The 27,568-nt window shown below is 42.4% G+C and overlaps 1 protein-coding gene across 1 annotated transcript in view; it reads right to left on the bottom strand.

Moving 5' to 3' along the window:
* Window positions 1-27,568, bottom strand: part of klhdc8b (kelch domain containing 8B) — a 125,209-nt gene that overhangs the window by 21,186 nt on the left and 76,455 nt on the right. The window contains exon 3 of the mRNA XM_070544968.1: window positions 23,442-23,666. Coding sequence (XP_070401069.1) covers window positions 23,442-23,666 — 225 coding nt within the window. The remainder of the gene's footprint in view (window positions 1-23,441; window positions 23,667-27,568) is intronic.

Genomic DNA, 27,568 nt, shown 5'->3' with positions numbered 1-27,568 from the left:
GAATTATCGGTATCGGTAATCAATATCGGCGAGTACTCAGATCCAAGTATCGGTATTGTATCGGTTTGGAAAAAAGGGGTATCGTTGCATCCCTAATTGACACAATTACCAAGTGTTCCCTAGTTATTTTGGCCAGATTATTTCAAAAAGTTACAACTTTAAAGGTGCAGTATGTAAGAATGTATTCTACAATGAGAAAATCCCAAAGAGTTGAATGTTTCAGTCACTTTGGAAGGAAGTTTCTGCTGAAACATATTTCATATCCAGCCAGCTGCTGGGATTGTTAGTTGTTCTCCTTTCCAAACAAAGGAAAGAGGGACCTAACGACTGTTTACCATCAGTGAGTGTGGGGGCGCCGCGTCTCCTGCGAGCTAACACTGCAGCGACGACCGGCAAAAAGCTCCGGAGTTGTTTAAAGTGGTTGCATTCAACAAATCTCATCACAGGATGTGGTTTTTACATAATGCACCTTTAACAGATTGCAACAGGTAACTTTGCAAGTACATAGCTAGTTATTGTTTTTCTCGACAATCATACTGATAATACACGGCAGATAAGAGATGAAAAGCGTTTTACCACGCAGTAGAACAAATCAAATTCAACAAGCATTTCACTACAAATCTGTGATTGCATGGAATGCATTACCTAGATTTTTAATATTTGAAAGTAATAACATTTCTTTTCAGAAGAAACTGAAAACGTTTTTGTTTACACACTTAATTGTATAGCTTCTGGATACCACTGATGCCAGGGTGTGTGTGCGTGTGAGTGTGTGTGTGTGTGTGTGTGTGTATTATCTTCCCGAAAGCGTGTTACAAATCATGTGGACAAAGAGCTTTCTCTGTTGCAGGTCCTAAACTGTGGAACGAACTTCCAGTCACAGTTCGACTGGCATCCACCTTGGCAGATTTTAAGTCTAGACTAAAGACACACTATTTTACCCTTGCTTTTAACAGTTAGCTGTTAGTTTGGCTTTTACTACTCTTATTTTATCATCCAATGTAAGGTTTTATTGGTACTTTTTATCGGCTTGTCTTTATTTATTGTTGGCTGTATTTTATAGTACTGTTTTATGTTCTTTATCTCCATTATTGTGCGACTGTTCAGCACTTTGGTCAGCCGTATGGCTGTGTTTTTAAAGTGCTATATAAATAAAGGTGGTATGGTATGGTATGGTATTATCTTATCGTCTCTCGTCTCTCGTCTCGTCTTCCTCCGCTTATCCGGGTCCGGGTCGCGGGGGCAGCATCCCAACTAGGGAGCTCCAGGCCGTCCTCTCCCCGGCCTTGTCCACCAGCTCCTCCGGCAGGACCCCAAGGCGTTCCCGGACCAGATTGGAGATGTAACCTCTCCAACGTATTATCTTATGTAAAGTAAATCATTGTATGAAAACGTATGAGACCCCTGGAAGACTAGCATCTGCATTTAGGCAGAAGCGAATGAGGATCTCAATAAAACAAAACAAAACAAAACGAAACATCAGTTATTTACACAGAAATTTATGTTTTTTTTAAAGCAGATCATAGGTGCAAATTGTTCAATAATACAATTATTGCTATTTCTACTAAATGATGCTGTTTGAAGAGCTACTGCAACAACAGCGGTTTTTAACAAACATTGTGAAAATGCAAGTGCATAAATTCGTACTAAAGAATCCTGCAAATATATTAAAGATTTGAGTAAAGTTGCCCTAAGAACACATTCTGGATCACCCAACCATGGAATAAACGCAGATGTTCTTATTTTTAACAAATAAAGTGCACGTGGTTGGAAAACTCTAAAATCTCGCTCATTTGAAATGTTGCGCTCTTCTTACACCAAGGACACGGCATTCTCCTAAATATACTGAGATGTTTCCAAGACCTTAAGGGTGAAAAACGGGTTAAGAGCTTTTGAAAGGATTCTCAGAATTATGTGAATCTGGAGAGCACTTACAGTGCACATACTCTGTCAAGGACAATGTCCCATTTCATAGATCCAGAGAGCAGCACAGACGTGTGGAAAATTTTAATGGACGACCTGTCGTGAACAATGTGTCTGCACGAGGACAGCCACGATCCCGGCTCGTGAAGACTGTTACTTTAAATCAGTGTTTCTGCAAAGGTCCGCAAGGAAAAGCCCTTTATTTACATTTACACCATTATTTCTACTTTAGGACCCACGTCTTACGGTAAAAAAAACAAACAAAGTCATTTAAAATTTTATTTTTAATCACGTTTTAACGTCTTTAATACAAAGAAACAAACGTAGTTTTCATTCCGAGGTGTGTGAGCTCCCAGTTTGTGTTGTAAAGAATGGGTCGTTTTCATCTTACTTATGAACCATAAAATGTGAGATTCCATAGAAATATGAAATATCAATCTGATGGATCTTTGACTATTTTAACCAGAAGATCAGAACTGTTTATTGCAGGGATTAAGTGACACTTCATATTAACTCTGAGGAAAGAGAGTGAGTCAGGTTTAAAATAGTTAAGAAATTTATTTCTACACAATTTAAACAAGACTAACTTTAACACTCTGTGTACTGATGGACTAAGGTGGAGTGAGACGTGTGATGATGGTGTGTGTGTGTGTTATTCAGAACCAGTGGATCCGGAGAAGCAGTTAGTTCTGAGTGGGAGTGAATGTTTCGCTCTAAACTTTAGTAGGAGATTTATAACACACATGAAACACCATCTGTTGACCCACGTACCCCAGGGGAAGCCTCCGTCAGATTCAGAATGTCGAGGTCCTCTTGGACCCTCCTTGGAACCGAAGCCGGTAGAAAAGCAGCGGTGCTGACCAAACTAGTCTTGGAATGCTTCCAGGTCACGACAGGTTCATTGGCGTCTCCAAGACCCTGAAGGGGTCGTGAGGTTCAGCTTTTATTCTGAAGGAACCTTTGCGGTCAGGTGTAACTTGCAACAGATTTTATCCAGCTTGTCGAGGTTCTTATTGGCTGAAGAGGAAGTCCGGATGGCCTGTCCGAGACTTCTCTAGAATGCTTTGAACTAAAGAAAAGGTGGCGTGGGATAGTTTTTATAATTGTCATATTTTGGTTTACTGGCGAATCAGAATTTGACAAGCCAAAGAGGGTTTATACAAACACCACAGAAAGCCACACCTCGCGCCAGAAACGAAGGTCCTGATTGGATCAGAGAAAAGGAAATGTGCAGTGTGACTTTAGCATTACGTGTCATCAGTCTCTCGTCTCGTCTTCCTCCGCTTATCCGGGTCCGGGTCGCGGGGGCAGCATCCCAACTAGGGAGCTCCAGGCCGTCCTCTCCCCGGCCTTGTCCACCAGCTCCTCCGGCAGGACCCCAAGGCGTTCCTGGACCAGATTGGAGATGTAACCTCTCCAACGTGTCCTGGGTCGACCCGGGGGCCTTCTGCCGGCAGGACATGCCCGAAACACCTCCCCGGGGAGGCGTCCAGGAGGCATCCTGACCAGATGCCCAAACCACCTCAACTGGCTCCTTTCGATCCGGAGGAGCAGCGGTTCTACTCCGAGTCCATCCCGAATGTCCGAGCTCCTCACCCTATCTCTAAGGCTGAGCCCGGCCACCCTACGGAGGAAACTCATTTCGGCCGCTTGTATCCGCGATCTCGTTCTTTCGGTCATTACCCAAAGCTCATGACCATAGGTGAGGATTGGGACGTAGATCGACCGGTAAATCGAGAGCCTGGCTTTCTGGCTCAGCTCCCTCTTCCCCACGACAGATCGGCTCAGCGTCCGCATCACTGCAGACGCCGAACCAATCCGCCTGTCGATCTCCCGATCCCTCCTACCCTCACTCGTGAACAAGACCCCGAGATACTTAAACTCCTCCACTTGAGGTAGGACCTCTCCCCCGACCCGGAGGTGGCAAGCCACCCTTTTCCGGTCGAGAACCATGGTCTCAGATTTGGAGGTGCTGATCCTCATCCCAGCCGCTTCACATTCGGCCGCGAACCTACCCAGCAAGAGCTGAAGGTCAGAGCTGGATGAAGCTAGGAGGACCACATCATCCGCAAAAAGCAGAGACGAGATTCTCCTGCCACCAAACTCGACACACTCCACACCACGGCTGCGTCTAGAAATTCTGTCCATAAAAGTGATGAACAGAACCGGTGACAAAGGGCAGCCCTGGCGGAGTCCAACCCTCACTGGGAAAAGGTCCGACTTACTACCGGCTATGCGGACCAAACTCACGCTCCTCTGGTAAAGGGACTGAATGGCCCTTAACAGAAAGCCACCCACCCCATACTCCTGGAGCGTCCCCCACAGGGTGCCCCTGGGGACACGGTCATAAGCCTTCTCCAAATCCACAAAGCACATGTGGATTGGTTGGGCAAACTCCCATGCCCCCTCCATCACCCTTGCAAGGGTATAGAGCTGGTCCACAGTTCCACGGCCAGGACGAAAACCACATTGCTCCTCCTCTATCTGAGATTCAACTATCGATCGGACCCTCCTCTCCAGTACCTTGGAGTAGACCTTTCCAGGGAGGCTGAGGAGTGTGATCCCCCTATAGTTGGAACACACCCTCAGGTCACCCTTCTTAAAGATGGGGACCACCACCCCAGTCTGCCACTCCCTAGGAACTGCCCCCGATGACCACGCAATGTTGTAGAGACGTGTCAACCATGACAGCCCTACAACATCCATAGCCTTGAGATACCCAGGACGAACCTCATCCGCCCCCGGGGCTCCGCCGCTGTGTAGTTGTTTGACTACCTCAGCAACTTCTGCCCCCGAGATCGGACAGTCCATCCCCAGGCCTCCCAGCTCTGGTTCCTCCTCGGAATGCGCATTGGTGGGATTGAGGAGCTCCTCAAAGTATTCCTTCCACCGTCCGACTATAGCCTCAGTTGACGTCAGCAGCTCCCCATCCCCACTGTAAACAGTGTGAGCGAGTTGCTGCCTTCCTCTCCTGAGGCGCCGGACAGTTTGCCAGAACCTCTTTGGAGCCGATCGATAGTCTTTCTCCATGGCCTCACCAAACTCCTCCCACGCCCGAGATTTTGCCTCGGCAACTGCCACTGCTGCACCCCGCTTGGCTATCCGGTACCTGTCGGCTGCCTCCGGAGACCCACAGACCAGCCACGCCCTGTAGGCCTCCTTCTTCAGCCTGACGGCTCCCCGAACCTCTGGTGTCCACCAGCGGGTACGGGGGTTGCCACCACGACTGTCATCAGTGTCTAGTGCAAATGTCCAAGATTATAATAACTTGTAAAATACTACTGATCACAGGATTATAATGTCAAGTAATAACATTGTATTTCACAGATTGATTGAAAATTGGGCTCACATTATTATTGGTAATAACAGTTGTTTTATTATGTGTTCATCAAGAGAGTTCATCGTCTTTGTCTTGAGCTGTAACAGAGGTGAAGCAGTTCAGATGAGCTGAGTGCATGAAAGACCTTGGCCACTATCATGTAGATTAGCCTGTCATAGACTTTATGTCTCTGCTCGAGCAGATGCAGCAGATCATGACCTTTAGGCCAAAAACAGGACATTTCATGATGCTACAACGTAAAAGGTAGATGGAAGGTGTGATATAAGTAGTAAAGGTCGATGCTTTTATTTAATTAACCCGCTGATGGCACCAGGACTTTATAATAGGAAGCCTTTTATTTCCATCCGGCCTTTTAGGATAAATGATGTTTTTCCACAGTGCAATTTAATTTAATTTAATGCCTCAAAATGAAAAAAATCTAATGAACACTCGCCTCCTACAAACCAGTGTGTTTCTTATTAAATCAAGTGGAAATCCATAAATTCTTTATATTACAAAAAAAAAGTAAACAGTTTTCTATGTTTGGTATCTAAATTTTATTTAAAAGGACAGTTTTCTGTGAACGAATGCACACGGGAACCACTATTCCAATCCCGCTGAAATCTCTCCAGCTACAGTGAGTCACCCGTTTTGTTCGGGCTCCGGTTCTTTCAGCCTTGGACAAACACCAATTCACATGGCTTTGCGTTTTGCGGTCTGAAAGGAGCGATAACAGCACACGCCGAGAAGAACGAGAGCTCAGCAATAGCTCCACTTTTATAACTACAGGAGGAACGATATGAAGGGGAAATAGAAAATCCCATATCCAAACATCATATCTTAAAATCGTTCAAAGGAATTTTCCAGGGAGAGTAAACATGACAGGAAGATGGTTCAGAAAAAACGGTTCAGACGGTCTACATACAGTCAGACATCCATGGCCGACCGCTGAGGGAAAGTCCTCAAATTTGCTCACCATAAATATTCTGCAGGCAACTCCTAAATGCAATCAGCAGGTGCATTTTAGTAAAAGTGAATGCGGTCACATAATAATAATAATTTGGACCAACTGAGTGGAGTGTTTATGGTGGGCCTCTTTATTTGTACAAATGTGGTTCTGTGGTGTCCTGCAACTTTTCCAGGATCCTGTGTTATTCATTTTATAACTAAGAACATATCTGAGATCAGCAGCAACAGAATATTAATTTAAAGCAATAAATCTTAGGTAACTCCTCAGTGGCCTAGTGGTATGAGTGTCTGAGACTGGGAGGCTGGGGTTCAAATCCTGGTTGGGGTCATACCGAAGACCTTAAAAAGGGAGCCTATGTCTTGGGTCCATGTGGCAAGGGTGAGGTGGTGCTCACTCCTCACCCTTGCCACATGGACAACAAAACCTACTAAAACATCAAAGCAGTTTGTTTACGTTCGTTTTATAAACCTTTACAATGCTGTCAAACTTTTATTATATCATTATTTACCAGAGGTCACATGACTTTTACTCGAGTCAGACTCGAGTCATTATTTTAATTACTTCTGACTTGACTTGGACTTGAACGCCAATTACTTGCGACTTGAGTCGACTTGCATCTGTTGACTTGACGATGACTTGAGCATATTTGATATTTTAGCACAAAGGTGGCCCGACATGGACAAAAATCATGAATCACTCTTCGTTCTGGGTTAGATTTATGGCTAACTGCAGCAGCTCTGTGTTTATAATCAGTTTCTGTTTAACTTTCTGCTGTTTCAGGAAATAAATGAAGCTTTAAGAATCTTTTTTCTGGAATTTATTCATCATCAAAGTTAAGGACTTGGACTTGGTTGTCTTTGACTTGGAATTGACTAGAAAGACTTGTGACTTACTTGTGAATTGCAAAGAAGTGACTTGGTCACACCTCTGTTGTTTACATGGAAATCTTTATGCATCAGGAATCAGAGGTGGAGTTGGCTTTCCATAGTAAGATCTTTGTTTTTTCTTGGTGCGCATACGCCAGCGGCTGGGTGGCAAAAACAAATGCAATATGGCGACATTCACTTTTAAGAGAGTTTGCACATACAGTTTTTATTTTAATTGAAGTAATCCAAATTATTTTCTATAACGGGTTGAATTTAACTCATTCACTGCCCAATGAATTGCATTTTTTTTACTGTTTGAGCATCGGAAAGAGCCCCCGCGCTGAGGGAACAAACATCTCAGCCCTGAAGCCGATCTTCATCTGCATATGTTGCACGCCACGTGATCAGAAAGCAGAACATCCATGTGTTAGGAGATCGTTTTGGGTCGTTCCTGCAAAAAAAAGTGAGGCGTGAACCGGAAAAGCGTCTGCCAATCACAATTAGATAGCGGATTATGAAAGAACGAATAACGCTCGAAACACGCGGATTCATCCTGATGTAAGAGGTGAGTCTCCGCTTTGTTTTGGTTGTTTTGGCGTCCGACACTTTTTCAGAAACCAACCTCAAATGACATGAAATACCACCTTAAAACAATGTGTAAGTGAGGGCTACATCAGAAGCACCCTGACCCCGTCTTCGTTCTCTTTTTCTGTTGAAATAACATTCGTGCCACTGAGGCTACTCGTGTTTTTCAGAGATTTGTGGTTTAAATCTGAAACGTTAATGAAAGAGCAATCAAAGCAAACAGCCGCTGCACCTACGACACTGACCTGAAGTGGTGCTTTTGGTAATTGTGTGAGCTCTGAATGGACTAATCAGTGCCTCAAATGTCAGCTTGTGATTCATCCAGTTAGAATTTTCAACTTCAGTTTGTTTAACGGCTGTTCTGATAAACAAAGACAACCCGAGACTAAAGCAAACTAAGTTCTGAACACCTGCAGGGGACCAAAAGCAGACCTTTTCTGTGAGACTTTCTGATCCAAAATATAGATTTTGTTTTACCGTAAGACACTCAATGGTATGCTTAAAGCACTAACGTGACCTTGTAGATGATAAAATCTGCATTTCAGTAATCTTCTGTGTTCATTAAAAGATTAAAGGGTGGCCCTAATCAGCGTGAACATGTGGCTTTAATGAATATACACTCCCTACTTTTCTTTTTACTCTTCTCAATCCCCAATGAGTCGTGGCAGATGCTGCTCACACTGAGCCGGGTTCTGCTGGAGGTCTCTTCCTGTTAAAGGGGGGTTTTCCTCTCCTCTGTCGCTACAAGCTTGCTTAAGGGGACTGCTGTAAAGTCTCTGACACAAGTCAGTGACTCGATGCAACCTGCAGCTTACATAGGAAATTTAACAAATTGGAAAAATGAACTGAACTCACTGTGCACTGATAAGTAGGTTCAATTGGAAGGTTTACTTTGTGAAGTGCCTTAAGACGACTTGTGATTTGGTGTTTTATAAATAAACTGAATTGAATTTCCCATCCATCTAGATTCCCTCGTCTCCACCTGAAACGCTCCGACACATCAGACCAAAGATGCAAATCTCGGCCGCAATGACAGAATTCAAATCAATCAATCAATCAAATTTTATTTATGAAGCACTTTTCATACGAGTGCAACTCAAAGCGCTATATTATATTAAAACCAACTACACAGCAGTCAATTTCCCACCCCTCCGCCACAGATCAGCATCTAAGATCCCTTCTATATCTCCTTCCTCCCAACCTCAATCCCATCCCATGCAAACACACACACACACACACACACACACACACACACATACACATATGCACATAAACGTAATCACACTCACAATATCATTCCAAGCACCTCGTAGTAGTGATTTTTCTCACGAGCGTTGTGTGACAGCATTCCAAAATCAGCTTCTTGGCTAACACACATGCCTGTTCTGCAGGGAAAGCTTCCCTCCACATATAATTACAGCTGCTTGCAGCACCTGTCAGTGAGATTTCCATGCATATTATTACCTTGCTGCACATGTGGCCAATTGCAAACAGATATTTCTGCAAAGCGTCACGGTGGAAGCTCAGAACAGCAAATCATTGAGGTTACTTATTGTCTTTCGTGAACATTAACAAGCTCTGGAGAACCACTTTAGTTGATGAAGCTCATGATCTTTGTTGGATAATGGAGAGGATGTGAGGAACTGATGAGATTTCAGATGAAAATGACTGAAAGACTAAATGTGAGATTTGTTCATCGCATCTAATCGATGAATAACGGAACTAAGAAATGACCAATAAATGAAAAAGCTACACCTAAACAGGCAGCAGGAGAAAAGCTGTACAAGGAAGAGTCTACATTAGATTCATTCTTCATAAATACACTAACTCTTCAAAGGTTTACTTCAAAGTTTATCCCTGAAGAAACAAGCCTGAATAAAGACATTTTTATTTGATTTTATCAACGACAAGACACAAATTAATGCACCTAGATTTAATAAGATTAGCCACAAATAAATGTTACGTTATGTAGCGTCATGAATGGCCTCTAATTTGTGACAAAGGTCACATTTTCCCAGCTGGGTCGAGCCATAACTTTGCTCCACAGATTACCCAAGCAAGGAGACGTGATGTCTGCTGAAACCATCTTTATCTGCTGCTGTTCCATCCCAAGATGACGGACACTTCGTTTCACAATAATAATTTTAAATAATAATTTTAATAAACTCTTGACTTTATTACTGTTATTACAACCATCATAAATAATCTCTTGATTCAGTATAAATGTATTTTAATTACTGAAATGACTTATTATGCTTTGGGTATAATAATGATTGTTGTTGATACTCCTAATGTGTGTTCAGTAAACCAGAAGGCCATCTTGCACGTTTAACCAGCCTCATTCAGAAGGGATCCAGGGTAAAGGGAAAAATCATCAAATGTCTTTACTTCATGACCAAGCTTTCTGACGCTGAGAGGGCGTGGTCTGAGGGTTTTTGTTAAAACTAAAAATCCCGCAGCAAAAGTTCAGTTCTTGAACCATACCAGGAGACGAGGGAACGGCCGCCCGAATCTTTACTAAGCTGTTCTGTCACGCCGATAGACTTGCTTCGAATTAACGCAACTGTTTCCAGCTGATGCAAAACTCCTTCAGAGTTATTTATTTTGAGACGCAAATAGTTCCACCGGCCAAGTGACCCAAGGAGACATCTCAGGACCGATTTGGTCGCACTAAGGTCCTTCTACCAAACTCATGCCTGGAGGAAACCATCTCCACCTGACATCTCGGATCCAGAAGAGGGTCTCCTGATCTTGGTGAGGTAGACACTTTTGACAGATGGTGTCTGTATGCTGTTCTTCCTAAGAAACGACTCAGTTAGCTGCAAAACAACTTTCCACCCAGAAACGCTTCTCTCACTGAAAGAAACCTTCGGATTCATTCACGCATCCAAAACCTCGCATTTCATTTAGTTTCCATTCAGTCACAGGTTTGCCTTTAAAACAAGTTTTAATATCAAATTGTCTGTTAAAAATTGTCATTTCTAAATTGTCATTTCAAATTGTCATTTTTTAAAAGTGTTAGTAATAAATTCTTAACTTTAAAAACTTGACTCTTCTTTGAAATGAAACACAAAATGGTGTATATATTTTTGGTTATTGAAAAAACAAATATTCCTTTAAACTTCTGATGAAATAAAAAAACCTTTGCTATTAAATTTAATTATCTTAAATTAAACATTAATCTTTGGATTAAAAATAGACCAAGCTCACTGGCATATGAACTTCTATCGAATATATAATATCCTAGACATTTATATATAATAGAAGCTTCATTGTTAACTTGTTCGGATCTTTTCTCAGAATCTAACAAAGCTGATAGCAAACAGTGTTGATTCTAGTATGTAGTTAAAACATGCTACAGTTAATACTAAAATACTTCTGACGGGCTTGTATTTGGTGAGAAATAAAACGGTGCGGATTATTTTAGTGTGATGTGAACAGATCCATGATAAAGTTTTAGACTGAGCACCAATAATTCTCCATTCATTCTAACCGAACACACACCTTTATAAATGTCTACACGGAGGTGCTAAATTAATCCAACTGAATCTGGATTTATTATATTCACCTATTCTACATTCACTAAGCTCCGGATTTTATGGATGCTCTCATTCCATTTTTATTTAAAAAAGGGCCTATACTAAGAGGACATTTTGCATTTTTTAAAGTATATATTCTTTTTACTTGTTGCATCTTCCCTGCAGCAGAAACCAGTCAGCACCATCTCCGTTGGGACAGGCGAGAATTCAAAAGGGAATACGAAACAGGGTTGATACGAGGACAAAAATGTATTTTATAACCGCAAAATGGCACCAATCGTCATTTTTGCAAGAAATCTTAAATATTTGACAATAAATGCAACATAAAACTATACAATGAATAAGCATCATTTAAAACCTGTGTATGTAAGCATTTGCTTTTTAACATTAGCCTCTGAACAATTAAACGAGGGAATGAGTGCCAAGATGATTTCAGATTTTTGGGATTTGCACCAGTAGTGAAGTGCTTCAATGAAACGTGGCAGGTAAACACATAAAGCCTAATTTATACTTCGGTGCACAAAAGGGGAATCGTTACGGCAGATCAGACAAAAGAAGGTAAAAATCTGTTATTAAATGTGTTTTCCTGAAGACTGGAGAGTAACGACGTTGTTCTGTAATCTGACTAATCTGACCCTACGTTTTATTAATGCCTCAGAACATTTCATCAGCTTGCATAAATGAACATTAAATGGCTTCAATGTTATTCTTTCACATTGCGATCATGGTCATTTTTACTTTTGCACTCAGGTCAGAACTTGTTTGCACACATCTGTTATCATATGAACACAATTTTTGTTTTATTTCCTCACTTTTTTGGTGTTTGATGTTTGCAAAACCAAAACAAACAGCCTCCAGTTCAAAAGCAGAGCCGACATCAATTAAGATGGACCACTGCTTTTATTCATCATGTTTTAGTGGGTGGTGGTGTTTCACAGGAATGACTCAGCGACTGTGAGCAACAGAACATCCATTAACCCTCCATACCTTTTTTTTTTATTTTGCGGCACTGACTGCTGACGTGAAGAACATTTAAATGCAAATCACTTGGTTAAAGCCTTTAGAAAATGAACAGGTAATGAGCCTGCTCAGTGTCTGCCCAGACCTACAGGGTTGTGACCTCTACTGAGGCACAGAAATCACACAACAAGGTCTTTAACGTTCAAAAACATGATTATTCACGAGATAAACTCGAGCCGCTAAATCTTACATTAAGCAGAGCTGATTTGCATGTTTTATCCTTGCTGCTTGTCTTTAAAGGGACTTTACGGACTTTTGAATTTTTATGCTCGCGATTGCCCCCTCAGGCCAAAAGCGTAACGGCAGCTTCAATAGTAGGCTCCTGCACGAGGCGCACATGCTGTACGTCCACACTCCTCAACAAAAATAACAGCTGAGACAGTCCCGCGTGTGTGTGTGTGTGTGTGTGTGTGGCTGGCCCGAAGGACAGAGGACAGGAGAACGTGCAGCTAATTAATTAAATAATTTGGTTCTGTACCTTTCTCTTCAACACAGCCGACAAAGGTTTATGATGGATCAGTCCTCCTGCATGCTCGGATCATTCCCTTCCCTTGCTTGAAAAATTGTTCCAAAATGAAAGTTGAACCCACATCTTTTTTATCTGTGAATTCAATGCCATTCGGCGAGTGTCAAATAAAAATTTGGGCATCTTACTGTAAAAAAATATACCATTAATGTGAAAAAGAAACTCTAAACAAACTATGTTCACATCCAGAATCAAACCCATGTCTCCTGCATGGGAGTCAGACATCTTACAAGGTGTGCCACACTCTAGTAACATTCACAGTATCTGTAACTTTTATATCCTTGATGACGCCTGAAACAACGTCAAACCAAAGAACGGTTCGGAGCGAAAATGACTATTTTGTTGCTAATTTGCAGGAAATATCTAGAAGAAAGTTCTACAGAAAGTAGATAAGGGTCCTCAGAAATGTAGCTAGCTTTGTCACTAGGCGTTAGGAACAGCGACAAAGTGGCACTGCCTCTCTCTCTCTGCTGCTAAAGCTACGGATAGCAAATGCTACGGGCTATGCCTGAGCGTGAACGCGCATGAAGCAGCCTGCTCGACCCGAGCATCTCTCTTTTTCTGTGATTTTACAGAAAAACAGGCAATCACAGTAAAAATGTCAGGGCTCATTCTACAGGACCAGGGCATTGCAGGAGAATGTATGAAGAAGAAATGTATTATTTCTATACATGTTTTGGCTGTCAAACTTCCATAATGCCCCTTTAAGTGAGAAGCGAGCACTGCAGATGGAAATGGACTTTGACGGCTAACCTCGTGGTTCTTTTATCTCTCATGTCTACGCTTTCCGGATCTGCAACTTCAACAATCTGGAGCAACATGGTTACATCGTGAAAATACTCAGCAGAACAAAGAAAGAAAACGAGACAGAGATAAAAGCCTAACGCAAACTCAAAGGGCTTTGCATGGATTCACATCGCCCCTCAACACCAAATTACATTTCTAAAATAAAATGTGTGTATTAGAATATTGTATTTGTATAGAACCTTCTTAGGTTTCTACAGCCGCCCAAGGCGCTTCACGACACATTCATTCACACACTGGTGGTGATGAGCCACAATGCAGCGACAGCTGCCCTGGGGCGTACTGACAGAAGCACGACGGCCGGACCAGTTCCTCCAACCACCTAGCCCTGCCAGACTTGTCCTCTGTTTAATTCTGCACAAAGAAACAGTCTGGTAACTTACAGGCAGAGAGGCACACGAGGGGCGGAACTAGCCAGCTCAAGAATAACCAATCAGAAAAAAGACGGACTGTACCGCTTTAGTTTTTTTAGCTGTAGTAAAAAATACGGCATCCGGCAACAGCGCAAACATCTTTTATTTCTTTAGCAGAAAGGCTTTTAGCGCTTCTACTTGTTGTTTTAAAGACATTCAAGTCATGTAGAACAGAGGAAAGAGCCGCCGCGACCTTTGCCGCTGTCGTCGTTGTTTATGAGAAACTGTGTCGCTGTGTGTGACGTCCGCCATGCTGTAGTATTTTAGCTGTAGTCAAAAAAGGCATCTGGCGACAGCGCAAATGCCTTTCTTTAGAAGAAAGTCTTTTAGACCTTCTTCTTGTTGTTTTAAAGACATGTCCAAGTCATTTAGAAAAGAGGAAAGAGCCGCAGTGAACTGCGCTTCAGTCGCCATGTTGGACAAACTCGGCGTTGTGGTGTGTGATGCACGCTGCTCAGAGCTGATTGGCTCGGTTGGAATCCTCAAGGCGGGGTAATTTGAATAGGAGCGTTCCCAGACCCTTTCTCTGTGCAGAATTAAACAGAGGAGGAGTCTGGCAGGCCAGGCTACCAACCACCACCAGCAGGCAAAGCAGATCAAGTGTCTTACCCAAGGACACAACAGCAGAATTCTCTGGTGGGAGCCGGGATCGAACCTGCAACCTTACGATTAGTGGACAACCCGCTCTACCTCACACCTGCTTCTCACACCAAACCTTCTGTCAGGAATCTTGGCGTGACCTTTGACCCAGCTCTCACCCTGGATTCTCATGTCAGTTCTCCTGTCCGCTCTTCCTTCTTCCATCTCAGGAACGTTGCTAAGCTGAGTCCCATTCTGTCCCGCTCTGAACTTGAGACTGTTCTCCACACGTTCATCTCCTCATGCTTAGACTACTGTAACTCTCTTTTCACGTGTCTGAGCAGAACCTCCCTGAACCGTCTACAGGTGGTTCAGAATGCCTGTGCTCGGCTTCTGACCAAGTCCTCCAAACACACCCACATCACCCCGCTTCTCCTCCAGCTTCACTGGCTGCCAGTCAACTTCAGGCTTCATTTCAAGATCCTGGTTCTGGTCTATAGGGCCTTACATGGACAAGCACCATCTTACATTGGTGATCTTCTTAGTCCCTACACCCCCAGCAGGTCCCTGAGGTCCAGTGATCAAAGCCTACTGATTGTGCAGCACCAGGCTAAAGACCAAAGGTGACAGATCATCTGTTGCTGTGGCCCCCAGACTGGAACTCTCTCCCCCTGAGCCTGAGATCAGTGGACTCAGTGGTCTCCTTTAAAAAGCAGCTGAAGACTCACCTGTTCAAGCTGGCTTTTGTATGACCTTCTTCACCTCTCTCTCTTTATTCTGCTCTCCCCACCTATTCCACCTTCCTCAGGATCCACTGATTTCCCTCTTTCCTGTTCACTCTCTCTCTTTCTTAACATTTTTTTAATCACAATTGCCTATTTTTGCTCATTTTGAATATATTTTTAAACATTTTCTAAATTATTTTTTATATTTTTACATTTTTTTTTGTGAGGCGCCTCGTGATTTCTATCCTGAGAGGTGCTATAGACATGATTGCTATAGAAATGATACTTTCTTCTTCTTCTTCTTCTTCCTTCTTCCTTCTTCCTCTTCTTCCTTCTTCCTCCTCTTCCTCTTCCTCTTCTTGTTCTTCTTCTTCTTCTTCTTCTTCTACCTCGTGAGCTGCTGCTCCTAAATAAGCCGTTTGTGTTCACTAGCTCTATATCATAGCCACACTCAGATTCTCACTGCTCCATATTTGAATTACTTTTAAATTTTCTGCTATTGAATTCATTCAAGCTCCTCACGTTCTGCCAACGGGAACCGAGAATAAAATCATTACTAAGAAGAACGGTTCACATTTGTGTAGCTACCGCTGTGGAACAAAACAGAGTTATTCTCCCAGATAATCTGATATGAGATCAGTAATGTTCTTGTGTTTCTGTGCCGTCCTGGCTTATTTAATCGTCCTGTTGTGAGCAGCAGTGAGCTGCACTAAGGAGACAACAATCCAACGCACGTCTGCGAGAATGAGGCGACATATCCTATGGGACTGCATTTGATCTGATACAGTTTTACAGATATTTTTAAATGATAATTATTTTCCATTTCAAACACAAAAAAGCAACTTATAAACTTACAAAAAAATCCAACAAGCCTGGCACATAACAGTAAAATACAGTCTAGTTAGTAAGTGAGAACAGCGTTGGCAAATGTTCCTATTTTTACAACTTTTCTTTTCTTTCAACTTTTCATGTTTAACAATGATTTTTCCATTTAATGTGACATGGCTTACTGGTCCTGTTCAGAAATACAAAAATACAGATAAGAGTCAATTGTAAGATGAGTGTATGAGTGTATGCATAATGTAAAAATTAAGTAAGAACGAGATCCTGTGGTGAAATGTGGTTACTGCAGTCCATTTTCTAAACAAAAATCTATTTTCCCATTCCCGTTCGGGGAGCTCCATGGCTGTTGCCGGCTACGAACTCTTTTCTATAAGCAAAGATGAGTCATACAAGTTGATAAGGCCCGGCCCGACCGCTCCAGTCATCACAAGATCGTCGGCTAGCAGTGCCTACACCACGCCATCGACATATATATATTGGAGAATGGGTTGCCATAGACTCCAATAACACACTTTTGAAGAAAAATGGGAGGTGGCCACCACCACCATTTTGACTGTGTCACAGGTTCCGTCAAGCCCAGACAATTCCATAAAAGGGAAGAGAGATGGAGCTGAGGGTGGGGCTGTAAGGCTGGGATCAACTGACGACACCCGGTCGAACTAGCTGCAAGCTAACCTGAAGCTAACCCAAAGCTAATGCGGAGGTGGGAGCTAAGCTAACGGAGGTAGCAACCTAGCTACAACCGGAGTTAACTGTGCACAAAACCACAGCTTCTGAGTCAGAGATACGCCGGGCTGACCGCTGGGTAAAACCGGGTGGAACATAGAGGTCTCCGAGACCTCCACAAGCTGGCAGCCGCACAGCAGACAAGCGCCGCTGCGATCTGAGATGCGCAGAGCTGCCGCTGGGGAGAACCGGGTGGAAAGGTTTCCATCCCAGAGCTCCACAAGCTGTCAGCCCGCGCAGCACACAGAAGCCACGATCAGACAGAGATGCGCCGAGCTGCGGGGAGGGGAGAAACGGGTGGAAAACATCGGCCTCCCGAGAGCTCCACAAGCCGATAGTCGGAACCCAGCTCCACCAACATGTTATATTTCAACCCATTTTCTAAAGTGCAGCATTATGTTAAATGCACTGGGTTTTATCCTATTACATTTAAATTTCATGGTTAAACAGTACATGTTAAAATCTAAGCTCAGCAGTGACCTAAAATACATAAATATAATTTTACTTACCGAAAAAAATGAAGTGGAGACTCCTTGGACGCTCTATTAGTGCAATTAATGCCACAGCAAGTCATTTTGTCCAACAATTGCACAAATAATATCCAAAAAAGAATACACAAACACAGAGACTCAAAATCCCGGAGCAGTTTCCAAGCCATACCGAGGCTGCACTGAGGCCTTTCCACGGAGCTAGCTCTGTGGTCACGTGGGTCTGAGGCGGCGGTCACGTGGGTCTGATGCTCATTAATTATACAGAATTTTAGGCTTTTAATACACTTAAACAGAAGAGTGAGAAAAAATTTCACCCCCCTCAGAGTTGTCATGAGTGTAAACTAGATAATTTAAACAAAAAACATGTTTTGGTACCAGGCTGTAAACATGTTTATTTCTGCTGTGAAATTGATATTTTTAACATGGGAGTCAATGAGGATTTGCTCGCTTCTGACAACAGCCCCCAGTGGATGCGGGTGGAACTGCAGTTTTTGGTACTTCCAGGTTGGGCCGAATTTTAGAGCCGCATTGTGGGGGCTTGGACGGAACCCAGCTCCACCAACATGTTATATTTCAACCCATTTTCTAAAGTGCAGCATTATGTTAAATGCACTGGGTTTTACCCTATTACATTTAAATTTAATTGTGGAACAGTACATGTTAAAATCTAAGCTCAGCTCGGCAGTGACCTAAAATACATAAATATAATTTTGCTTACCGAAAAAAATGAAGTGGAGACTCCTTGGATGCTCTATTAGTGCAATTAATACCACAGCAAGTCATTTTGTCCAACAATTGCACAAATAATATCCAAAAAAGAACGCACAAATGCTACAACTAATGGTCTAAGTTGAGCGACTGAAACTGACGGAACAGTTTTAAGGCCAGACCGAGGCTCTACTGAGGCCTTTCCACGGAGCTAGCTCTGTGGTCACGTGGGTCTGATGCTCATTAATTATACAGAATTTTAGGCTTTATAAACTTAAACAGAAAAGTGAGAAAAAAATTCACCCCCCTCAGAGTTGTCATGAGTGTAAACTAGATCTATTAAACCAAAAACATGTGTTGGTACCAGGCTGTAAACATGTTTATTTCTGCTGTGAAATTGGTATTTTCAACATGGGAGTCAATGAGGATTTGCTCGGTTCTGACACCAGCCACCAGTGGATGAGGGTGGAACTGCAATTTATTTCATTTCTGGGTTTGCTTCAATTTTTCACGCACATTGTGGGGGCTTGCACCATGCTCAGGACAATCCAGACCCTTCTCACGCATCGTTCCCCAAAGGTGGAATGACCTTCCAAGCACTACCAGAACAGGAGCTTCCTTTTCGATTTTCAAGAAACTCCTGAAGACCCTGCTCTTCAGAGAGCATCTTCTAAACTAGCACCCCTCCCTGCACCTGTCCCCCCTCTCTCTACTGTCCACTTCTTGTCCCCTCCTTTCCATGATTGATGTCAAGTTGTTGTTGTTATTGTTGTTGTTAGCCTCAAGGGCAACATGCCGATTATCACTTGTAAGTCGCTTTGGACAAAAGCATCTGCTAAATACATAAACATAAACATAAACCTAAGTAGATAAATACTTATCTGGTGTTAGTACTTTGGATGTTTTTTGGTAGGGAGCATTTTCTACACTTACTACAGTAGCTTGTCTCCGACATCACAGGAAGTGTGGATGTTAACCATCATGCAGCTAGCTTGCTGTTATAGTTCTGTAAAACGGCATGATTGACTCATTATTCAATTCACACACACACATTTCACCGTGAGTTGTTGGTAATTGAAAAAGTAGCTTGAAATATTTTAGAACCAACTATTTGCTTCTAATTCACTGTTAGCATTCTTAGCTCAACATTAGCCTCTAGTCTGCGTCACCCGATACTAGAGTCAAACAAAAACAAGTGGCTACTTAGGGGTGCAAGAAATAACTTCTGGGTCGCTCCTGTTTGCCAGCTTTGATTCTTTGAACAACTCTGGAGCTTTTTGTCTGCTGGTGTCTAATTATAAATTCCTGTGGTGCAGCGTTGGCTTGGTGCAGACTCGGCAACCTCACAGACTCACTGCTAGTAAACAGTAACCAAATGTCCCTCTTTATTTTTATGAGAAACCCCCCATAGCTGACTGAGAATTAAATTGGTATCAGTATAACCTTCCTTCCCATATGACATTAGACTGTTTTGTGATATTTCACTGAATACGTTTTACATGATGTTCCTTTAGGGGATGAGAGTGGAGAAATAATGTGCATGCATATTTTAGCATGTATGCACAGGATGAAGCCAGTATGATGCTTAGAAGAGGAATATGCATGTGAATGTATGCAGATAAGTGTGATCTAGGGTATTGCCATGAGCAGCAGTTTGAAGGTGGTGATATATGTCAAGGTAGTGGAAATAGTAGAGTTGTGGGGGATAGTAGTGAGTGGTGTCATGGTCTGGGTTGTACAATAGACAAAAATGAACCAGTGATGGAGAGTCTGTATCAGTGTGGAAGGAAGCATTAGTGGGGATGAACGTCCATTTTTTTAGGTTAGTAAGTACAATTCTTAGACATAGCTCCTTCTAGGGTTGTGCAGCCCCCCCAAGGTGCTTTACAGTCATTCACCCACACACACATTGACACACTGGTGGTGCTGAGCTGCATTGTAGCTATGGCTGCCCTAGGGTTCAATGACGGGAGTGATGCTGCTGAACCCTGGTGCCACTGGTCCCTCCGACCAGCGTCTTGCTCAAGGACACAGCAACTACAACACATGGGGCTCAAACCTGCAACTCTCCAGTTACAATGCAGGCTCTTAACTCCTCTGCAACCATCACTCCATGGGTCATAAATGGTCAGGGGGTCTGTAATGTGCTAAGGGGCTTGACTGATGTTAACATATTATAGTGTGCTCATAGTTTGTTCTCGTCCTTCAACAAGAACCGAGTCAATAATAAAAATACAGACAAGGCAACGTACTTGTCTCAGTCTGCAAAATAATAATTAACTGTCAGCACCTGTCAGAGGGTTTTAGATACTGACGTTCATTTTGAAAGTCAGGCCAGCGGAGTGCGGTTGTGGTTGAAGCACTAAAATGAGCAACGTTCTACTTTCTGTCTTCAAATCAGAAACCAGTGAACCCATTCAACCAGCAGCCCACCAGTTCACTTACATAAAGGTCGGACCTTACAAAGTCTACTTTAAATTCATCTCATCAATCATCATCACAGAATTCCTGAAAATTAAACTTTCACAAAGCTACAGAAAAACGAAATCGAGGAACATCAAGGGTGTCACTTAGATGATAATTGGTGTGATTATGTTCTGTTATGAAGGCAGGAACACTGTGTGCTGTTATTGTGCTGCTTCAGAAGAGATTTCAGCCGGATGTGATGCCCGGACAAAACGTACTAAATAACAATGAGGACGAACTAAAGCAAGTCACTGATTTTAAGAGCTACTTCTAAACCCTCTAAACTTTGGTTTCATTTAAACTTAAACCCAAAGATGTTTTGCCCACTTGCTTCACTTTATGTTTGAGTTTGTTTAATGCTGCTAGATTTAAAAAATTCCCAATAAAACCTGCCCTAGATTTAGGCACTAAAGAGACAAACGCGTTTTACTATTAATCTCTGGAAAAATCTATGGAAATGTTCTTGAAAGTGAAATAAATTATGCCCAGTTGTTGGAATATATTGGCGGCTTTCTTCATGGACCTCCAGCAGTACCAATGATGACGGTGAAAGAGTTCTCGTTGGACAAGTGTGTGGCAGGAGGGTCACAGATTACGGCTCTCACAGTGAAATTAATTTGACTTCTTGGAAAGTCCCAGAAACCAGAAGAAAATCAAGACTGCAGATCTGGTGTGTGTCACATTAGGTCAGATTACAGGAATCTGCTCAGCGAACCTCTGATCCACCGGTTCATGAATAACAGACTAACACACACAAAGCAGCTGAAGAGTAAAAGAAGGGCAATAAAGACTGAAAAGGTCACAAATTCTCCAGCAAAAGATGCTTCTGCACTGTCGAAAACGCGTCTATCATCGAAATTTTCTTTCCCTATTTAGAAACAAATTTCTAAGCACCCCCAAATCTGAGACCATGGTTCTCGACCGGAAAAGGGTGGCTTGCCAACTCCGGGTCGGGAGAGAGGTCCTACCTCTAGTGGAGGAGTTTAAGTATCTTGGGGTCTTGTTCACGAGTGAGGGTAGGAGGGATCAGGAGATCGACAGGCGGATTGGTTCGGCGTCTGCAGTGATGCGGACGCTGAGCCGATCTGTCGTGGTGAAGAGGGAGCTGAGCCAGAAAGCCAGGCTCTCGATTTACCGGTCAATCTACGTCCCAATCCTCACCTATGGTCATGAGCTTTGGGTAATGACCGAAAGAACAAGATCGCAGATACAAGCGGCCGAAATGAGTTTCCTCCGTAGGGTGGCCGGGCTCAGCCTTAGAGATAGGGTGAGGAGCTCGGACATTCGGGAGGGACTCGGAGTAGAACCGCTGCTTCTCCAGATCGAAAGGAGCCAGTTGAGGTGGTTTGGGCATCTGGTCAGGATGCCTCCTGGACGCCTCCCTGGCGAGGTGTTTCGGGCATGTCCTGCCGGCAGGAGGCCCCCGGGTCGACCCAGGACACGTTGGAGAGGTTACATCTCCAATCTGGTCCGGGAACGCCTTGGGGTCCTGCTGAAGGAGCTGGTGGAGGTGGCCGGGGAGAGGACGGTCTGGAGCTCCCTAGCTGGGATGCTGCCCCCGCAACCCGGACCCGGATAAGCGGAGGAAGACGACGATGACGAGAAACAAATTCTGTTTCTCACTTAGCATTAAATAGATTTTTATCCATGAAGCCATTTCTGGACTCCATTTTGGGAGGGGAGGCTTAACCCTTTAAGACCTGCCATAAAACAAGTTTGCCAGAACTTACATTTACATTTGTACGAGCTGCAGTGCGATTTTTTTTTGGAGTATTTTAACTTTCCTTACATCACTACAACCCTTACATTCTAAATTTTAATTATATAAATGTAAAATGTTCATAGCAACAAAATATTTTACACAAAAAATGCAATTATCCATACAGAAATTGAAAATAGTTTTTTGATTTTACACATATTTTTCATTATACAGAAATGCCACAGCTTTATCCGTCAAAATTGTCAATGGAAAAAAGTTTCACACAATCCTTTCAAACAACCACAAATGAATTTGAAGTGCGTCCATAATTTAGTTTCTGAGATACACTCATTTATATAAACAAAAACGAAAACATAAATAATAATAATCTGCAGGAGTCTAAAATAATAATGTTAAATATTTGTAGCTAATTTTTTAGGAGTATAAAGTTTTCCTTTTCTCTCACTAAAAATAATAATAATAATAATAATAATAATAATAATGAAGAATATTGCATGATTATATATGTGAGGAAACTGAAAGTGAAACTAAAACATCACCTGGCGCTGTAATGGCGTCATCTGCTTCGAGGATGGAGGATGTACCGTTTGGCGGGTCCGTGAGTCATCAAAACGTTCGTAGTGGTGTGTGTGTGTCGGGAGTTTTTTGTGGATGTGTGAGTGTGTGTGTAGGATGTGTTTGTGTAAATGTATTATTGCAAAAAAGCACAAGAAAAAGCCAAAAGACTGGGATTACAAAGAACTACAATTCGCGGGAAAATGACGTCAAAGCAAGTGATTGGGTGAGTGATAATAATGTGACAATTCACGTTGACAACGTGATGATGTTTATTCTAGCATGTGAAGCCCTGTGAGCTGCAGATGAGAACGACACAGCATCTGTCTGAATGAAAACACTTTTCTTATTTGCGCATTTTGATTGTTTTTTGCAAACTCATTAGCGGAAATACGCAGCGCATTGGAACATGTTCAGTGTGTGAGATTTAAGTGTACCTCCTCCGGTTTAACATGCAAAAAAAATGTTGTTTTATCTTATATAGTTTCAGTTTTACAAGCATCTGAACACAGATGTGCAAATGGCCCGCCGGTCTTAAAGGGTTGATACAACAGAGTAAATAACTTAGTTTTCTTGATTAAAGTTGACAAAAGTCTGATACAGCATTGCGCAGTTTAAGAGTTAAATCAACCATTGGATAATTCCCAGTTCTTTACTATTTACCTTGATCAAGGTCATACTCCTCTGTGGTGCTGACAAAGTGAGGTCTGGAGTAGAAGTTATGAGGTCCCGGCTGCTGAAGTCCCCCCAGGCTGAAGAGGCTTCGCTCGTTCGAGGCACAGCAGGAGAAGGCCCTCCGACTGGGGATGCAAGGGTAACTTGTCCAACTCTTTGTCTCCAGGTCAAACGCCTCCAGAGCCGTCACTGGCATCTTCCCCTGACGACCGCCTGAGGAAAGAATGTTTAAACATACATGTAGGATCAAAAAAAATTAAGAATGCACTTTAAAAACAAGCATCAATGTGAGGAAACCAACGACCAAAGACTTGAATAAGACCAGCTTTTATGTTGGGTTAAAAAGCAAAAACAAAAGAGCTGGGCATTCCGCCAGGAAGTCTACGAGCTGTTTACTTCAACAAATCCCACAAAATACAACTACAAGGGAGAGGAGAGACAGGGAGCAGACTAATGAGGGAGAAGGCAGAAAATGATTCAGAGAATGTTGTTACTGGGGTGACGTGCGTTAAGGAGGAGGCTGTCAAAGAGCTATGGAGGCAAAGGAAGAGAAAATGCAGAAATAAATGCAAAGAAGAAGATAACCAAAGGAGTCAATGACAGAGAACATTTTGGAGCGAGGAGAATGTGGAGGAGTAAAAGAAGAAAGTGGAAGAGGGTCAGCTAGAGTGGGCCGTACGGCGTGGAGATCGATAGCAAAAAGGAGTCAACGTGAGTGGGAAGCTTTAGAGAAAGAAGAAGGCATTTCAAGGATTAAACAGCAGATGCGCTGATTGCAGCAGAAGGACGCTTTTGTGTGAGACTCAACAATTAAACATCAGACTGAATCCTCAACATTCACAAGAGACTCGTGTAAAAACGGCCGAGACCCATCGCTCTCTGGAATCCTCGATTCCATCAGAGTGGCCAAATTCAGGAGGTCAGAGCTTTCTTATTTAGCACATTGCTCCGACTTGCACCGTATTTAGCTGAAGGCTTTTAGGCCAAGAAGCAGAAGTTTAAAATGCTAGCAGGCCGACCGCCCGGAACTGCGTACAGCAGGTGAACTAAACACTTTAAACTGTTGCTTCAAAACTTGTTTCTGGTTCTTGAGGCAGAAACATGAGCAACTTCACGTTGGACAGCACTCTGTAACTCTCCGCAGACCAGAAAATAATGAGGTCTCTACCCACCTTCTGTAGCTGCTTACTGTGCCCGGTAGCTCATTTAAAGGCTAGCAGTTAGCGTTTATAGTCATAATATACATTATGGTGGAACCTGGAAGTAAAAGTATGAGGGTAATGCCTTTGGAGGCAATCAAAAAGCTAAAACCAGAGGGGACATCGGCACTGCCTACACTCTTGAGAGCTAAAGAGGCTATGAACCACGGACTGATGGTGACCTAGCTTTGTTGCTACTGAACTTGTAAAGAATATTTATTTTCCAACAGATTGGATCTTTTTACTTTGTGGCTTATTTAGAATTAGCTGGCTCGTGTTAGCGTTAGCATGTTGTTAAAGCTAGCTAGAGCAGGGTTCGGCAGGCTGTTGACAACTGTTGTAATTAAGCTTCCAACCAGTAGGAGGGAGAAGCTGGAAATGTAATAAATGTTGCTTTAATGTTTTTAATATTCTTCCATTTTCATTTCACCGTATTGTTGCAAAAAACCTGGCAGCTAAATTACCTGTACCATCTGTTGGTTTAGGTGTCACAAATCAACATGACTTCATTTGAGGCTCATTGTCAGTATCATATGCTCAAGAGTCAAGCTTGTGTTTCCCAACAAAGTAAATAACTAGAGGTTATTTTTTATAAAAATACACGTTTGTCAAAACATGAAGAAATAGAAAAAAATTAATTTAAACTGTTTAAGGTGATTTTTTAAATGAAACACCTGCTAGGCTGTAAGAATAAAGCCCCTCACCAAGCTGAAACTGAACATAATCAGTTGGAATCATGTTAAATCAGCACTCATGAAACTTTTGCATAAGTTTGCTTTTTATTTTTACAAATTAGTCACAGTTTATTAAAGAGCAAGTCACCCCCAACTCAACATTTTTAAATCTGATAAACCATATAAATGCGTGTCTAATCGTGCTGCAGACACGTGTAGTCAATAGTTTAGCACTTTAGTGCATTTTAGTTAAAATTTAAATTTTCTGCCTAAAACTGTCAGTGTTGTGCCATTGTCAAGTAAAAACTCTGCACTGCATTTGAATTTAAATCTGCCATCGCTATTGGCTAAGAGGTACCCTAGAATGTTAGCTGGTACCATATGATGTCACAATGTCGTTGTGAGCCTGTGTGTGTGTGTATTTGTTATTTGCTCTGCCCTCTCGGTCTGCTAGGCAACAGCATTTGTTGCCTTTTTCAAACAGGAAGTGGGAGTGGAGTAAGACTGCTAGGGGGTGACTTGCTCTTTAAATAAGTCCTAATTTGTTTGCACATTTATTTTTCTTTAATTTTAGATTCTCCATTTTGTTTCTCAACCTTTAACAAAGTTGTTCCACATGTCTCATATTTTCTGACTCTTAGAAAACTTCTTTAATAGGGGCTGCAGGCACCACTGGTGAAGCTATTTTAAGAGGACACTCGTTCTGGTAATATTAAAAACTTCCAGTCACATGAGTGACACGCAGGAAGGAAAACGAGAACCCTTTCGCACATTGCTGAACTCCCTCTGGTGCCCCTTTGATGCCAACAGTTGCACATTTATGCTTTTAGCATTTTTTCATGTTTACTCTGGGGGATTTCAGCGCATTATTAAATCATCTTTATTAAAGCAATGCAGAAAACAGTTGAGTTACATAATCTCTGTGCAGAATCACGCTATAAACCATTTACTTGCCTTGATGTTCACATCAGTTCTTTACAGTACGTATACAAAAACTCCAGCCTATGCAATGTCAGGAAGGCTAAACTGTGAAGTACACAGGTGGCAGTAAAACAAAAAATTCAATTCAACTTAGTTTTTCATCTTGTTAGACATTTTCATTCCTACTCATTGTCACCATTTTACACTTATTGTTTGAATATCGGATCAACAGAGCTCATTTACATCAGATTCTAGCTGCACTCTTGGTCCTAGTGCTCAGTCAGTCTATTTAATATAGCCTCATATTGTTTTTGGACGGTAAAAAGTGCAGTGGACAAAAGTTGACTTTGGAAAAAGTGTGTGTGTGTGTGTGGGGGGGGGGGGGGGCGGTCCCCCCTGCCCCCCCAAGGTTACACTCATGATAACTGTCTTATGTGCTGTGAGTCCAAGTACTTTAGCTCAGTTACGACCCGTCCAGAAGGCTGCAGCGAAATTTTTGGCAGGCAAGCAAAAGTTCGAACACGTTACACTGACTGAGTTTAGTTTTTAATAAACGGTAGAAATTTCAATTAATAATTAGTTATTTATGGTTTAATTATTCTGCATTTGAATCTGAAAAAGAATCTCTGGAAGGAGGCAGGAACATTTTGATTGGAATCCTGTTGCTGCTGGTGTTCATGTCCAGTAAGTATAAGATGCTCTTCATCTGGTTTCACAGGACAAGTCTTTATTTTTGCCCACAAGCAATTTTTAAGTGCACATGTTGACTATCCTTGACTTGTAAGCTAAATCCTTAATTCAAACACACACACACACACACACACACACGCACGCACACACACACACACACACACACAGCATGAGACCTGATGATTCATGTCGTATACCAAGTCACCCACCCACTGATCCCAACTAATCCCAAAGACCAGCAGCCGCTCACAAAGCTGCAAAACACAAATTCAACTTTTCAAGAGCTACAAATGAGCAGGATGTGACAGAAAAGTATTGGGAGAAAAAAGTTTCAAAAGATCCGAGCGTGTGTGTCTAGATTTGTACATGTGTATCTAAATTTGAGAGATACTATATTTTTCCACAGAAAAACATTTTTGTCCCGTCAATCCAAGTTTAGACTAAATCCAAAGGAAATTTGGATTTCCCAGCTCCCACCAAGCATACAAACACACCATGTACGCACAAATCAGTCAGGTGTGAAAAGAGTCTCAAAAGGATTTTTGTACTTGTAAACTGATCTGTGTGTAATGTAGTTTTGTCCGTGTTTACCAGGTGATTTGTGTGTGTGTACTCAATGATTTGTAGCTGA

The sequence above is a fragment of the Nothobranchius furzeri genome, chromosome 15 (assembly GCF_043380555.1).
Source record: "Nothobranchius furzeri strain GRZ-AD chromosome 15, NfurGRZ-RIMD1, whole genome shotgun sequence".
NCBI lineage: Eukaryota > Metazoa > Chordata > Actinopteri > Cyprinodontiformes > Nothobranchiidae > Nothobranchius > Nothobranchius furzeri.
The sequence above is the reverse complement of the archived record's forward strand: the minus strand, read 5'-3'. Positions and strand labels throughout refer to the sequence as shown.